Source organism: Equus asinus, chromosome 3 (genome assembly GCF_041296235.1).
Source record: "Equus asinus isolate D_3611 breed Donkey chromosome 3, EquAss-T2T_v2, whole genome shotgun sequence".
In the NCBI taxonomy this organism is placed as follows: Eukaryota; Metazoa; Chordata; class Mammalia; order Perissodactyla; family Equidae; genus Equus; species Equus asinus.
In genome coordinates, this window is record NC_091792.1 from 41750173 (window position 1) to 41764726 (window position 14554).

The 14554-nt window shown below is 33.9% G+C and overlaps 1 protein-coding gene across 1 annotated transcript in view; it reads left to right on the plus strand.

Annotated features, from left to right (window-relative positions):
- RBM46 (RNA binding motif protein 46) overlaps positions 1 to 14554 on the plus strand; it is a 45130-nt gene that overhangs the window by 10545 nt on the left and 20031 nt on the right. Inside the window, exons 2-4 of the mRNA XM_014843922.3 lie at positions 2974 to 3135; positions 4069 to 4536; positions 5062 to 5841. Coding sequence (XP_014699408.1) covers positions 2985 to 3135; positions 4069 to 4536; positions 5062 to 5841 — 1399 coding nt within the window. The 5' untranslated portion in view covers positions 2974 to 2984. The remainder of the gene's footprint in view (positions 1 to 2973; positions 3136 to 4068; positions 4537 to 5061; positions 5842 to 14554) is intronic.

Here is a 14554-nt window from a genome sequence, read left to right on the forward strand (position 1 = left end):
TTATGTCACTTTGACAACATTATGGAGATTTGTTTGAAGGGGACAAGACTAAAAGCTGGAACAACAGTTAGGAACCTAGTACTAATTCAGGTAAGAAATAAGTGTCTGAGAACAGGCTGTGGGGATGGAAAGGAAAAGACTGATTTCAAGAGATATTAGAAGGTAAACTAGTCAGGTCTTTGTGACTGATTAGCTGTGAGTCAAGGGAAGGACTCTGGGTTACCTCCCAAATTTCTGGCTGTGACAGTTTGGAGGAGAGGGAGTATGGTTGTGATGCCATTTATGGTTTGAATGGATGAATTGATGGAGATAAGGTAAAACAGGAAGAAAAAGGTTTGGAAGATAAAATGACATTTAGTTTTGGATCTGTTGAATTCAAGATGCCTATTGAATATCTCACTCTCAATACGTACGTTCTTTAGGCAGTTTGATAAATGAATCTTAGCTTAATAAAGAAAACTTGGCTACTAAGTTTAAGGAAATGAGGTAGATGGCAGGTAGAAACTATATGGGTGCATGAACTACTTTCCTGCCTTGTTTTCTTCCGAATTACTTGATTGGATGTACTGTAACATCTTGGAAGGAGGTTTAGATTGTAAAACGATTGTGTGTGGTATGTATGATATGGATTTGTTTTTAGCTGTATTCATCATCACTCAGAAAAATTCAGATATTTTAAAACTAGGAAGGAGTTCAGAGTTCACCTAATTTTAATATGCCAATTTATAATTTCTGAATATTTTATTTGCATAAAAGTCAATTTGGGGGCTTCTTTGTTCCTTGCGGGACTTTTTAAGATGATGTTGTGGCAAAAGATATGTCCTAATCATTTTCTTGGCAGGAGGGGATGTTTGAGATCAAGCAGACCTGGGTTTAGGTTCTTGTCTGTGCCACTTTCTGGCCCTGTGACCTTGGATAATTTATCTTTCTTAGCCTATGTTTTAGCATCTGTGGAAATAATAATTTTCTTTTAGCAAGGTTGAGATTCCCCTTCTAGTAGTTATAGTGACTAGAGATAGATAATATGTAGAAATTCCCTGGCATTTATAATAGGCATACAAACTAAATGGAACCTCTTATGATTCTCATTCTCAGCCTCTTTCATTCTGCTGTCACTGGTTGGTTCTGAATCCAGTTCAGATCTGTTACCTAAAGATAAAATGAATATCTGGATTCTAAGCTATAATTATTTGCAGATGTTTAATGATTTGCAAGGTTCCAATATCTGCATAAAAATTAGTATTTGTGTTCAAGGCCAACAAATGAGTCCTGGAGGTATTTTTTTTTTTAACCACAGTTAACTGCTTTAATATTTATAAAAACTGTGATATAGGCAATGTTATTATCTACACTTTACAGATGAGGAAATTGAGGTACAGAGGGCTAAATAACTTACTCAAAATCATGTAGCTAAAAAGTGAAAAGAAAGGATTTGAATTGAGGCAGTCTGGCTACGGAGCCGCTGTGCTATATCAAGCACTAGTGAGGATAACTGTGGGACAGTTGCACTTAGTCTGGAGCAGTCATTCTTTGGTGATGACCTCTCCACTCCTACCCTCTATCCGTTCTTCCCTAGATATGTCTGTGCCACATCACACTCACTCCTCCACCTTTGAGAAAATGAAAGATATTTCTGGAACAACAGAAAACAACCACCAAAAAAACAAAAAAACCTGAAAAATGTGCTGCCTTTGTTAACAATAAGGTGCATGCACTTTGTTAACAAGGTGCATGAACAATTAAGTTGGACTATTCTCTAGTATTTATCAAAACTAACCTTGATTTGGCCTTACGTAATTTCAAGAAGCCTTTTGCATTCGTTGCCTCATTTAATCCCAACAGCAACCTTCTGATAACTTGTATTGGTATTCCTGTTTTATAAATGAAACGACTAAGTGTAAAGAAACTGAATAAGTTGTCCAAGGTTGTAGTGCTAGGAAGTGGCAGAGCTAAGTCTGAAATTGAGATGCTGTGGCTGAAATTTTCATACTTTTGAAAATGCTGTGCTACAATGACTTGGTTTCCATTTTTAATTAGTAAAGTTCTATTGAAACCCAGAATATCTTTCCCAGTGCATTTCCCACACTATGGATTTTAATTTTTCTATTTGTTCGCGGTAACAGCAGATGAGAAATAAAATTAAGAAACAGAATCAGCACCATATTGATCTTTAGGATCAGTGTGATTCTTCTGAAAACCTAAGGATATAGTAAATAAGTTCATTTAAAAATTAAAAACATTTTTATATACAGTAGTCAACATAGATCTCAGCTCCTCTTCCCTAACTCCTGCTCTCTCATCGGTGTAAGTTTTCTAAGCTGCTCCTACTTGGAAATCACAGTAGCTCCTGTTTCTGCCCAGAGAACAAGTGGTTTTGATTCCTGCTCTATCTAGTAGCTCCTTTAGTAGATAGGAAGAGGGGCTAATTGGAAACTCTGTTTACTTATTCCAAGCATCTATTTAATTTCTGATAACTGGTGGAGCTCTTGAGGGTTGCTGACAACATTAGCGTTATTGGCATTAGGCTACGTTTATCTGACAGGTGTAAGTCACAGAAAAATCCGGTTGGCCTGTATGATAAAATAATTTAAACCTTGGGCTCTATAGATTGGCGGTGATCATATATTCATTGATGGAAGTATATTTATTTTGTTACTCCTTCTGCTTGCTTTTTTCTTCTCCAACTCCTTTTCACTTAGTTCTGTTTTCCTACTCTTGTTTGTGGTGTTCCTTTCTCTTTTTCGTTTTTGCTACCCTTTCTTGTAGCTTAGGGCTTCTAAAAATACTGCTTAATTCATCAGTGATGTTAAAAGAAGTTTCTACCTTCCACTGTTGAGAATAACTTTGGGGGCAGGACCAGAGTGATTACCAAATGTAGCAGCCGCAACTCCTTGGTTTCTTGCAACCCAAAAGAATGCTTCATAGATTCCTGTTACTCCATTTCATAAACACTGTTTTTAACCTTTGTTTTAGGAAGTGCAACCATGAATGAAGAAAGCATAGACGGAACAAATGGATGCAATAAAGTCCGAACTGGCACTCAGAATGAAGCAGCGTTACTTGCTTTGATGGAAAAGACTGGTTACAACATGGTTCAAGAAAATGGGCAAAGGAAGTTTGGTGGTCCCCCTCCAGGTGTGGATTTGTTTATGTTCAAAAAAATTAAATCCTTAATGTAGTCATTTCCGTTAGGTGTACATCTCCACAAGAGTCCCAGACAATAGCTATTTCCTTGTTACTGCTTTAAGAGCTTAGCGGTCATTTTTATTATTGTGAGGGAAAAGAGCTAGATCATATATGTTACGCAAGTCTGACCCTCACATTCTTTTCACTCCTGCTCTTGGTTTAAGAAGCAGTTGAGAAAGAAGTTGGATTGGGTTTAGAAAGAAGTCAGAATTGGATCAGTGGAGAAAAGGTACTCTGGCTCTTAAAGGGGAGGTGGTTTTGGGAGGAATTTGAAAGAGCAATGAGTAGAGGAATGGCATTTATACTAGATGCAAACCAGGTGCACACAGGTAAATAAAGAAGAGTTTTGTCTTTCTACCAATACCCAGTGCAATCTCTTTGCTCAAACTCTCCAATTAACTTTCTCTCAGGCTTAAATAAAATCTTGACCTCTAGCTGCATCGATGGCTGCCTTGCCTGCTACTCTCCTCCTCCCTCAATCACACGTTAGCTGTATGGTTCTGTGTGCTCTCTGTTGTTTTCACATATAAACCACGTGCTTCTTCCTGATACGTCCTCAAGGCTCATTCCTTCATTTCATTCAGGTGTCTGCTTAAACCTCGTGTGCTCAGAGAAGAGTTACCTGACTACTCTACCAAAAATAGTAACCCTTCTGTGGCTTTGTTTTCCCTTCATAGCACTTATCACCCATTGTCCCCATTTTCTATTGATTAAAAGCTTCACGAGGGAAGGGGCTTCTATTTTGTTCACTGATGTATGCCCAACGCTTAGAATAGTGCATGGCACATAGGAGGCTCACAGTAAATTTGTGGAATGAATGAATGATTGAATAGTGAATATGAATATCTGACTAGAATTTATGTGTGTATTTCTGTTTTTCAGGTTGGGAAGGTCCACCTCCACCTAGAGGCTGTGAAGTTTTTGTAGGAAAAATACCTCGTGATATGTATGAAGATGAGTTAGTTCCTGTATTTGAAAGAGCCGGGAAGATATATGAATTTCGACTTATGATGGAATTTAGTGGTGAAAATCGAGGTTATGCTTTTGTGATGTACACTACAAAAGAAGAAGCCCAGTTAGCCATCAGAATTCTTAATAATTATGAGATTCGACCAGGGAGGTTTATTGGTGTGTGTGTAAGCTTGGATAATTGCAGGTTATTTATTGGAGCTATTCCCAAGGAAAAGAAGAAAGAAGAAATTTTGGATGAAATGAAGAAAGTTACAGAAGGAGTTGTAGATGTCATTGTTTATCCAAGTGCAACTGATAAGACCAAAAATCGAGGTTTTGCGTTTGTTGAATACGAATCTCACAGAGCTGCTGCTATGGCTAGGAGGAAGCTAATTCCAGGTAAACTTATCCTTTTAAAGATTATTTTTTCATATTAACTTTATTATAAATATGGAAAAATGAGAGTACCTCATAGATCAATATCATGGAAATATGTAATGCCCTTAAAGAGGAATAAAGATTGTTTCCATAAGGAAGTAAAATAAATCAAATGATTCTAAAAGACAAGAAGGTGTTCCTGTAAAATTAGTCATTATTTATATTAATTTGCTCATTCACTGAATGTATATAGTTTTTTTGAGCTGTTAATTGTTGTTTGAAAAATCCAAAGGATAGTACCTAATTCTTCTAATAAAAGTCTATCATTGAAGTATATTTGTTCTCTTGACTCTTAAAATTAATTCCACCTTAAGTTCTGGCTAGGTTTGCCTTAGTAAAAACTTTCGTTTGAGTAGGAAATTAATGCTTAACCAAATATCTTGATATGTATTTGAGTTTTTGCTACTTTGGAAAAACAGTTTTCCTAACAATTTTTGAATTTTATTTGGTTTAATTGTCTTCAGATTAATTCATTCTTTTTTACAGGAACATTCCAACTGTGGGGCCATACCATTCAGGTAGATTGGGCTGACCCAGAGAAAGAGGTTGATGAGGAAACCATGCAGAGAGTTAAAGTTCTCTATGTAAGAAATTTAATGATCTCAACTACAGAGGAAACAATTAAAGCAGAATTCAATAAATTCAAACCTGGTGCAGTTGAACGAGTAAAGAAACTTAGAGATTATGCTTTTGTTCACTTTTTCAACCGAGAAGATGCGGTGGCTGCTATGTCTGTTATGAATGGAAAATGCATTGATGGAGCAAGTATCGAGGTAACACTGGCAAAACCAGTAAATAAAGAAAACACATGGAGACAGCATCTTAATGGTCAGATTAGCCCCAATTCTGAAAACCTGATTGTGTTTGCTAACAAAGAAGAGAACCATCTAAAAACTGTAGGCAAGCCACCCACTCTTCCAGCTCGTCTCAATGGTCAGCATAGCCCAAGCCCCCCTGAAATCGAAAGATGCACTTACCCATTTTTTCCTGGAACAAAGCTTACTCCAATTAGTATGTATTCTTTAAAATCCAATCATTTCAGTTCTGCAGTAATGCATTTGGATTATTACTGCAACAAAAATAATTGGCCACCACCAGAATATTATTTATATTCAACAAGTCAAGATGGGAAAGTACTCTTGGTATATAAAATTGTTATTCCTGCTATCGCAAATGGATCCCAGAGTTACTTCATGCCAGACAAACTATGTACGACGTTAGAAGATGCAAAGGAACTGGCAGCCCAGTTTACATTACTTCATTTGGGTAAGTTTAAAAATACTTTAAATAATATTGTAGAATATGAAATTAGGAGATATTACAGATTATTTATAAATTTACTTATTTTGAACTCAACATTAGTGGTATTTAACATAAATTTTACCTCAATTATATGAATTCATGGTAAATTTTGTTGAGATTTTTCTCTTGTATAATCTTCCTATATTTAACTTTTTAAATGTTACTTAGGGGAAAATTTGGTTTTGATTTACTTCAGAGTTCATGATCCTGTTTTTTTATGTTATTGTTTTTGTAGTGACTAATTCTCATTTGAAATAGTAATTTCTATATGTGTTACAAGATTTGCTATTTGAACCAATTTATGAAAATGTCCTTGCATCTTTGGTGAAGTCTACACAATAATCTTTTTGTGGGGCAGGAGTAGGGAGTTGGTAAAATCAGAGGCATTTCAAATGGGTCATGTGTAGACACAGCTTTATGCTCACCAATCTGGAAATTTGTCATTATTACTCGTGAAAGACAAAAAGCATCATTAAGAGATGTTTGTGACCATTCTCTTCTTTAATTTCATGCTTTGGAAAGAAAGTAAATTTCTTTAAAGCATTTGAGGGATAATTAAGAAAGGCTTTGGGCCATATGCTAACTAGATATTTGGTGTTGTGAAGGGAGAGATGTCATATTACTCTGGTTCTTTCCTACATCCTGTTTTTTACTGTTAGTTAGCCTCCCCCACTCCTTGTCTCATTTTTTAATGCACTTATAGGTTTCAGTTGGTGATTACTTTGTTCCCAGAATAATATTTATTAGAAGAATAGTGGTTTCTTGAAAATCAACAATAAAAAGGAAAGGTCTCATGATAAGAATTATAATTGTTTCTTGATTATACTTGTCAAACTCTTAGCTTGAAATTGATTTGTTATGTGGTTGCAGAACCATACTACTGAAGCTTATATCTATTTAAAATTGATATTCTTAAATTTGTTGAGAGAAGGCAGTCAAAAAGGAAAAACAGTGACAAAAGAGAGAGTCATTTTTATACATTGTGTAGTCTTGCTTATTCATCATGGTATCATGAATATTTTTAGGAGATTCTGATTTAGAGAGATCGTCAGTATTGGGGCTAGAGATAGGGTTCCCCTCAAAGAAACTTTTCGGTAGTGTCCTCAATTATTAGTTTGGAAATATTTTGGAATTTTATAATCATCTAAGTTAATAAATTCTTACATATGATTTCCATTAATGTGCAAAATAAAAGCCTTTTATTTTTGTTTTAATAAAGATAATCTAAGTTAAAGATAAAATTAGCTGGATAGCAAGTAATTTAAATTAGCATTCTCAGAGAAAAATGGATCAAATTATTCTTTTGGAGTGACGTATAGGTAATTAGTTGCTGAGCAAGATTTTCCCAGGATGCTTGTGTCTGATCGAATATAGTAATGCTGGAACATATTTTATTTCTATCCTCACTTAATTCTTTTACAAATTTAATTTAGATTTCCAAGATTCTTAAAACATTGTCTAGTTTATTTTATGTCAGATTTTCTATTTAGACATGGTTTGCCCATCTGGTATCCCATAAAGAAGATCAGATGTTATATGGAGCCAGAGGTTTTTCATCAGCTTTTAATTCCATTATTAAGATGTTTTTTACTTGAGTCCTGGGGCCGTAGTTAACTCATACTGACCTGTAGTTCCTGAAGAAAACCCCTGTTCAGGTTCAGTATTCCCTACTTGATTATATTAATTAGGAATAAAATTAGCTTCAGTAAATGAAATCCTTAGAGGGCACAGGCAGTTTGCTTTAGTCATCTGTTCCAGATTTTATCAGCCTTATCAGCCTGTCAAAGCTGCTTATAATAAAAATTTGAACAATTCATGTTTTAAATGTTTTCTCACTCTCATTTCACTGTCGGAGAGAGGAGTTAAGAGCCAAAAATAAGCGAAAAATTTCGATTAGACCTTAGGAACTGTTTGGATGCGGTACACAAAGCCTGAGGCCTTATTACAGACAGTAACACAAAAATCCTTATTTTGATTGATTGACTAGAAATATGAGTGAAGGTTGAGTTAGAGGCAACTGAGGAGAAGGAGAAAGAGAATTCAGGAAGTGGAAGGACTAGTCAGACATCAGGGTCTAGGAATCTTTGATCAGAAAACAGATGTCAGATGTTCAGAGGTCATTAAGTAGTGGCAGGAGCCATAGAGAGCCAAGAGGTTCCATGCTGCCATGTGGCAGGTAAAGAATAGATTGAATATTGTGGCAATGTTCTAGCTTGCTATTTCCTTCTGTTGATGTTGGAGCCGCTGGTCTTTATAGAGTTGTTGCTGTTTTAGGTACAGTTTCCTTTAGATGAAGGTTGCAGGGTTTTGTTGGATGGTCAGGGTCGGGATCTTGGTGGTAGTGGTGTATTCTTAGAGGGGAAGGAGTGGTGTGTAATTGATATCCTGCTAAATGTTTACTTCTTTCAAGCACTGGATTTTTCTGAGATCTTGAGAGGTTGGTTCCTGGAGTCCCTCAAGTGAAGTTCATTAAGTATTAAATCTTTTGGCTCTATTTTCTTAAAGAATTTTAGTCTAATTCTCTGCATATTAAATTTAATTACTATTTTAAGATGTTTTCTTTGAGTGTAGTAATTTTTTAAAAAAATTTCCTTGGATACCTTTCTATCAACCCTTTCAGTTTGATGCTATTTCGAGCATTATTATCCAGTCTTACCTTGATGATCTTTGATTGTTACATGTGATATAAACAGTTATTTACCTTTTCATTTCAGAGCTCTTTAAGAATGTACTTGTAATATCCACGTTGTTTTGACATTACCATGCCCATTTTCAAGTAGTAAAATAGGAAAAAAATTAGACCTTATTTAGTTAAATGTCATTGGTATTATTAGGAAAATTGAAGCATTTTAAGGGATAACAGGCACCTAAATGAGTACTGGAAATCAGAGAATTTACTTCTGGTGACCATTTAGTGCTCTTACTAGAATCCTAAAAGTTCTTGGTGTATAGTACCTTAAAATCAATTTTTAAGTATTGTGGGTTTTTTTAGTCCCCAAGCAAAATACCCCTATTAGAAGAAAAGCTGAAAGTTGAGGTTAGTGCCAAAATTGAACCCTCGTGTTTTTTTATTTCAAAGTTAGAGACTATCTTTACTTTCACAGTGTCAGAGAATAGCTTCCCTAACCTCACTGGAAACTGTCACCCAACCAATAGGATAAGGAATTTTGTATCACCTGGTTATATTTAGAAACCTGTAATAAGTGGGATTCTCAGTGGGTTTAATGAGTAGAAGACAGACTTGGAGGCCTGGAGATAGATTCTATACTAAATATTTGATATATGGAGACATCTTGGGTCATTCAGTATCACATCTTTTTAAATAAGCCTTTTCTATTTCATCATTTTGTATCTGTTTAACAATGGATCACACTATCAGTGTGAATAATCCTACTTTTTCTAAAACTTTGTCTCTGATTTGAATCTTTGCCTTCCAATATTGCCACTGTTTTCCCTGGAGGATTCTTCGCCATCTAGGAGTGAAATAAGCAAAATCAAGGAGATAGAGGAAAGTCCTGGAGAGTTATAGTTTTGAAGAAGAAAGTCCTGGAGAATATTGGAAGGAGGGAGGGAGCCTCAGTGTGTTGATAATTCACCTTGTTAAATAATTTATTAACAAGTAATTGTAGGCAAGGCATTTCTTTTCTTGTTTTCATGTTTGTGTAATGCTGACGCAAGTGGTAGTTTTTCACTTGTATATGACCTAAAGCTTTAAAACTGGTGAAGAACCCCTGTCACAAACAGCGTGTGCCATTGATTTAACTCCGTCTGACTTGTGTACCATCATTTTGGTCATGACAGATAAAGTTTAGTTAACACATCTTTTTTGAATGCCTTTCACGTGCTAAGTGTAATTTCCTAAGCAATTGGGAGCTAAAGATAAACAGAACATTGTTTTTGTTCTTAAGGAGTTACAGTCTGCTGAAAACGGCAGAGACACAAACTCTATGCATAGGTTATTTTGGGAGTACAAAGGAAGGCACACCTCTACCTGAGCTGAGTTGTAGAACTTGAGGAGAGTGTATGGGCAGAGAGAAGCACAGCATGAGCAAACACCTAGTAGAGAAATAGCATGGTGGGTTAATGGCAAGCAGTTCTGTATAATATTTGCTTTGGTGGTTCGGTCAGATTTTAAGAATTAGAAATTGAAAAGATGGGGACTTTAGTTAGTTAAAATTTCATCAGTCCTGCTTTTTAAAACTTTGCAAGTATTTTTTTAGTACAACTATGTTGACTGTACTTGCTTTTCCTCTGAGCAAGTAATTTTTTTCTAGATGAATCCATCCTGATTGTGTGGACCATTTTATGTGTGAATATTCATCTTTTTAATATCTTCTGTACTTTCTTTTTTCCTTAATCATTTTATGACTGATCTGCATATTTCTTGTCATATTTGACTTTGTAATGACATACATCATTACACTTTAATTTTTTCTGGTCTTTGAGTGGTAAAATATTTAGCACATATATATTCTAAGCATGATAGCTATTTTGTTTGCTATCCCTTCACTATCATTTAAATTAGGTTTTGATTTCTGTCACTGTAACTTGGTTGAAAGTTATGAAATAGAAGACACAGCAGGATGAAGGTATGCTATTCTGAGACATTTTAATGTGAAAAATAATTGGTGCTCTTTTCTTATGAGCTATCATTTCCAGATTGATGGGCAGAAATGCAAAAATAAAATTTTGATTTTAAAAATTTACCAATAAGTTGCTTTGAAACAAAGAGAAAGCTTCTTCAGTTTTTTTTTTTTTAATTTAAGAAATAATTTTAGGAGACACTTAAGGTAACTATAATATAATGGTTATATTATAATGAAATTTATTGTTATGAATAATTAGAAGAAAAATAATATTTTTAGAAAATTATTCTTTCCTTTCCAGTTTTAATTGCAGATCTAACTTTGGTGATACTATTTCAAACTGATATTTTAAAGAAAAAAAATAATTTGCTAAATTTGCTTTAAAATTCACCTAGTTAAATAAGAAGTAGGATCAGCATCAACACTTTATACATTAATTTGTTTTCATATGACCAAGTGGTGAGATGAAAATTCCATTAACTCAACTATGTGTCTTTGACCCTCTGAGAGGGACCATTGCTCATGAAAATATATTTCTATTCCTTTTGAAACTTACTATTTTTTTCTGAAAGACCGTAATCTGGTATTACTCATAATTATTTTACTGAACACTTGTATTAATGAACTATAATTATTATGGAGTTAGTACTGTGAAAGAAGCAGCTTAATAGAGCAATGAGTAATCAAGTAAAAGTACAAGAACCTGTAGTCTCAGCCACAAACGAACTGTGACCTTGGAACTGCAAGTGAATCGTTTACTATTTGTGGACCTCCATGCCTTCAACTCTAAAGTGTCAGGGTTTCACTTTGAGCTCTAAGGACTCTTTTATTCCCCAAATTATGGTTTTGTTTAAAATATGATCAGAAATCTTAGGAATGACCAAAAATAATACTTGACTTTTTTTGTGTCCACGAAGATACATATTTGAGTTCAAATAGTTTAAAACCAAGAGTTGCTTTTGCAAGAGTTAATTATCAGTTTAATATCCCTTCTTTTATACAATTCAAAGCTTATATCTGTCTACTTCACAGCAGAACAACTGGATAAAAAAATGAAGGATTCATTCAGTCACCTGTTTTATTTGTATGATGACAATTAATTGCTTTTTGGTTATTTCCTTCCCTGAATTTGTCAATTATAATCAAAACCAAGATTTTATAAAACAAATTAAATACTTAAAAGTTTGGAAATTAGTTTTCTTTTTGTAACAGAGATTCTAGGAAAATAACGCTTTGTAAATTTGTAAATTTAACATTTGATTTTGTCATTTAATATTATAAAAGATATAGTTTGTAAATTTTCCCCTCTTGTATAGAATGCCATAATAAATTTTGCATATAACTTCCATTCTTAGATGGCAGCAGTAATTCATAATTTTGCCACATGGTGTCGCCTAAATATATTTTTTAATGCAGCTTTAAAAGAAGTTTCATTGTTATATTGATTTTTCTCTCCTCTGTGGCTTACTTATTTTGGGGGGTTTAGAATTGGTAAATCTGTGTGAGAAGCTGCACTTAGTCTTCTGCCTATCATACCTTTATTTCTGCTTCCTGTTTAATATCTAGTAGAAAATAATTGCTTATGCTATAGCAATATAATTTAGTGAATGGACTAGTAAATGGAGATAGATGTTTGGAAAAACGGTTTTACTTTAATGAATTTATTCAAGTGCTCATCTGTGCTTGTAACCACTTTAAAATTATTTAGTGTCAATTATATCCAGGCCTTTTGGTTAAGATTGAATATAGTATCTACTCTTATTAGTTAATTTCAGTTGTATCATCTATCCTAGAGCAATTCATCCTCTGTCCTAGAGTAATATCCTTTATCCAAGACCTGGTAGTACCTTAGCTCCAAGAATGTGCACTTCCGTCTGGGGATTCAAAACAAAAGAAAACAAAATAAAAACTTTAGCCTCTTAAACTAATTAGAAGCTTTAAGTCTCTAGAATGTTAATAACTAGTTGGATTTTCTTGCTCCTTAAATTTGTAGTATTTGGTTAAAGATATATTAGTTACACGTGGGCCATTATTTATCTCATAGTAAGTGACCTTTGAGCTATAAAAATGGCCTGTATGCAGATTTTCATATATACAACAGTTTATATTTTAAGAAAATGATTTATTTGGCTAACTATATACCTTTCTGCATTGTTTTGACTCAGTAAATATAATCTATTTACCACAGTGATAATGATTTCTACTGTAATTATCTCTATAACTTTAGGTTAGAAAGTACATATATAGGAATGTAATCATCAGAAAACATCAATTTGTTGTAATTGTATTGCCTGATAATTTGGTAAGTGTATCTAAAACCCCTCTTTTGTTGTATTTTAAAACAATGTAGCTTGATTTTTATGCACAAATTAATTCAAGGGATTGACATGAATAACTAAAAAAGTGTGAACTAGGATAGATAACTTCAGCTTCTTTTATACAGTAGTTATTTATGTTTACCTTTACTTCACTTTTTTTTTCTTTTGCACATTTTGATTTTCTTTCATTGTGTTTTCTAAGGTGGTTATTACTAGAGATACTTTGCTTTTCTCTACACTTTTTTTGTAATCCTGTTTTGTGTGTGAATGTAAGACTGCAAGCCCTTTAACTTAATTTTTCTTCTTGTTACATTTGCTTCTGCAGTATATGTTCCAGTCTGCCTGTTTACTGGCCAGATTATGGGGTAAACAAATAAATTTGCAGCATATGTGCCATACGTGTCTCTGGCTTTTCTTTTCTTCCACTGCTATGTTAATTTTTGGTCCAAGGGTTACCAGATCTTTAGTTGTGGGTTTGTGAAAGTAATGGATTATTTTGGGCACAGAATTTGTAAGCTTCCAAGTAAGCTATTATGGATCTTTGGAAAACAGTTTTAAAATTTTATCCTGCACTGTAAAGTTATAATTTTTACCAAAAGCAAAAAAATAAATAATTCAATCGGGGATATGTTTACTAATTTAAATGAGTCTCACCTGTAGATTTTATGTTTACATATGTTTCCTTGAGAGACCACAAATCAAGTTTCCTTGAGTGATCAAGAATCCCTTGAAAGATTCCTTGGTATGAAATTTAGGTGTATCAAGTAATATAGAAACAGTGATGATGCCAGAGCATTGGTATCTTAAGAATACCTTAAGAACTAGAGGGAAAGAACCAGAGGAAAAGAGGAGGTACTTAGGAAAATAGGATTACTTATACCCTATGAAAGCACTCTTATAGCTTCTGAGGGAGATTTTTAAATGTGAGATAGTGATAGTTGTTTTCCTTCTTCTTTATTTCTTAAATTTTTTCCTTATGATTTACTTTGTTGTAGACTTAAGATTTTTAAGTGCTTGTATTGAAATGCATCTAGGATATCTGAGACTCTTCTGCTCTTTTTGCAATCATCTGCTGATTAATGCATCAGCACTTTTTTGAAACCTCACTTCTCTTGATTTTAAAAAATCTTTACACTTATTTATTTCCTTGCTTATTTATTTTTATTTATTGTAGTTTGTGCTACAAGCAAGGAGTTGCTACCTTAGTAAACAGAGCTTGGGGAGGGTACTGACAGGATTTTTCATCAATCCTCTGAGGCCTTGGAAAGTAGATGGGTGATGTCAGGTACTCTTTCATTTGAATTGATAAATAAGGGAATTATTTCATTGTATTTAGATTTGGTCTGAATTTTCAGTTAATAATGATTTATATTTTCAGTTCTTTCAAACTGACGTTCTATATTGAGAGTTTTTCTATTACAAAAATTTCTCTAGTCAACTCCCAAATATTTATATTTAGATATGAGGTATGAATAAATTGAAACTAATCCAAATATAATTGGCTTACTTTATTTAATTATATTTATTTATTTATATTGGGATGATCTTTAAATATGTAGTTCATCAATTCAGGGAATTTACATACATTCGAAAGCCATATTATAAAACCCAACTGAGGAAAAGATGGAAAGATGTTCAACTTTCCCTCAGCTCGGTTTCTTATTGGGGAGAGATGGCATTGTCTCATATTGATGGACGTGCTGACCTAAGTAGAATATTAATCTTCCTTCTATCTTTCTCTATTACTGGTAATGGATGGCTTATTCACTTTCA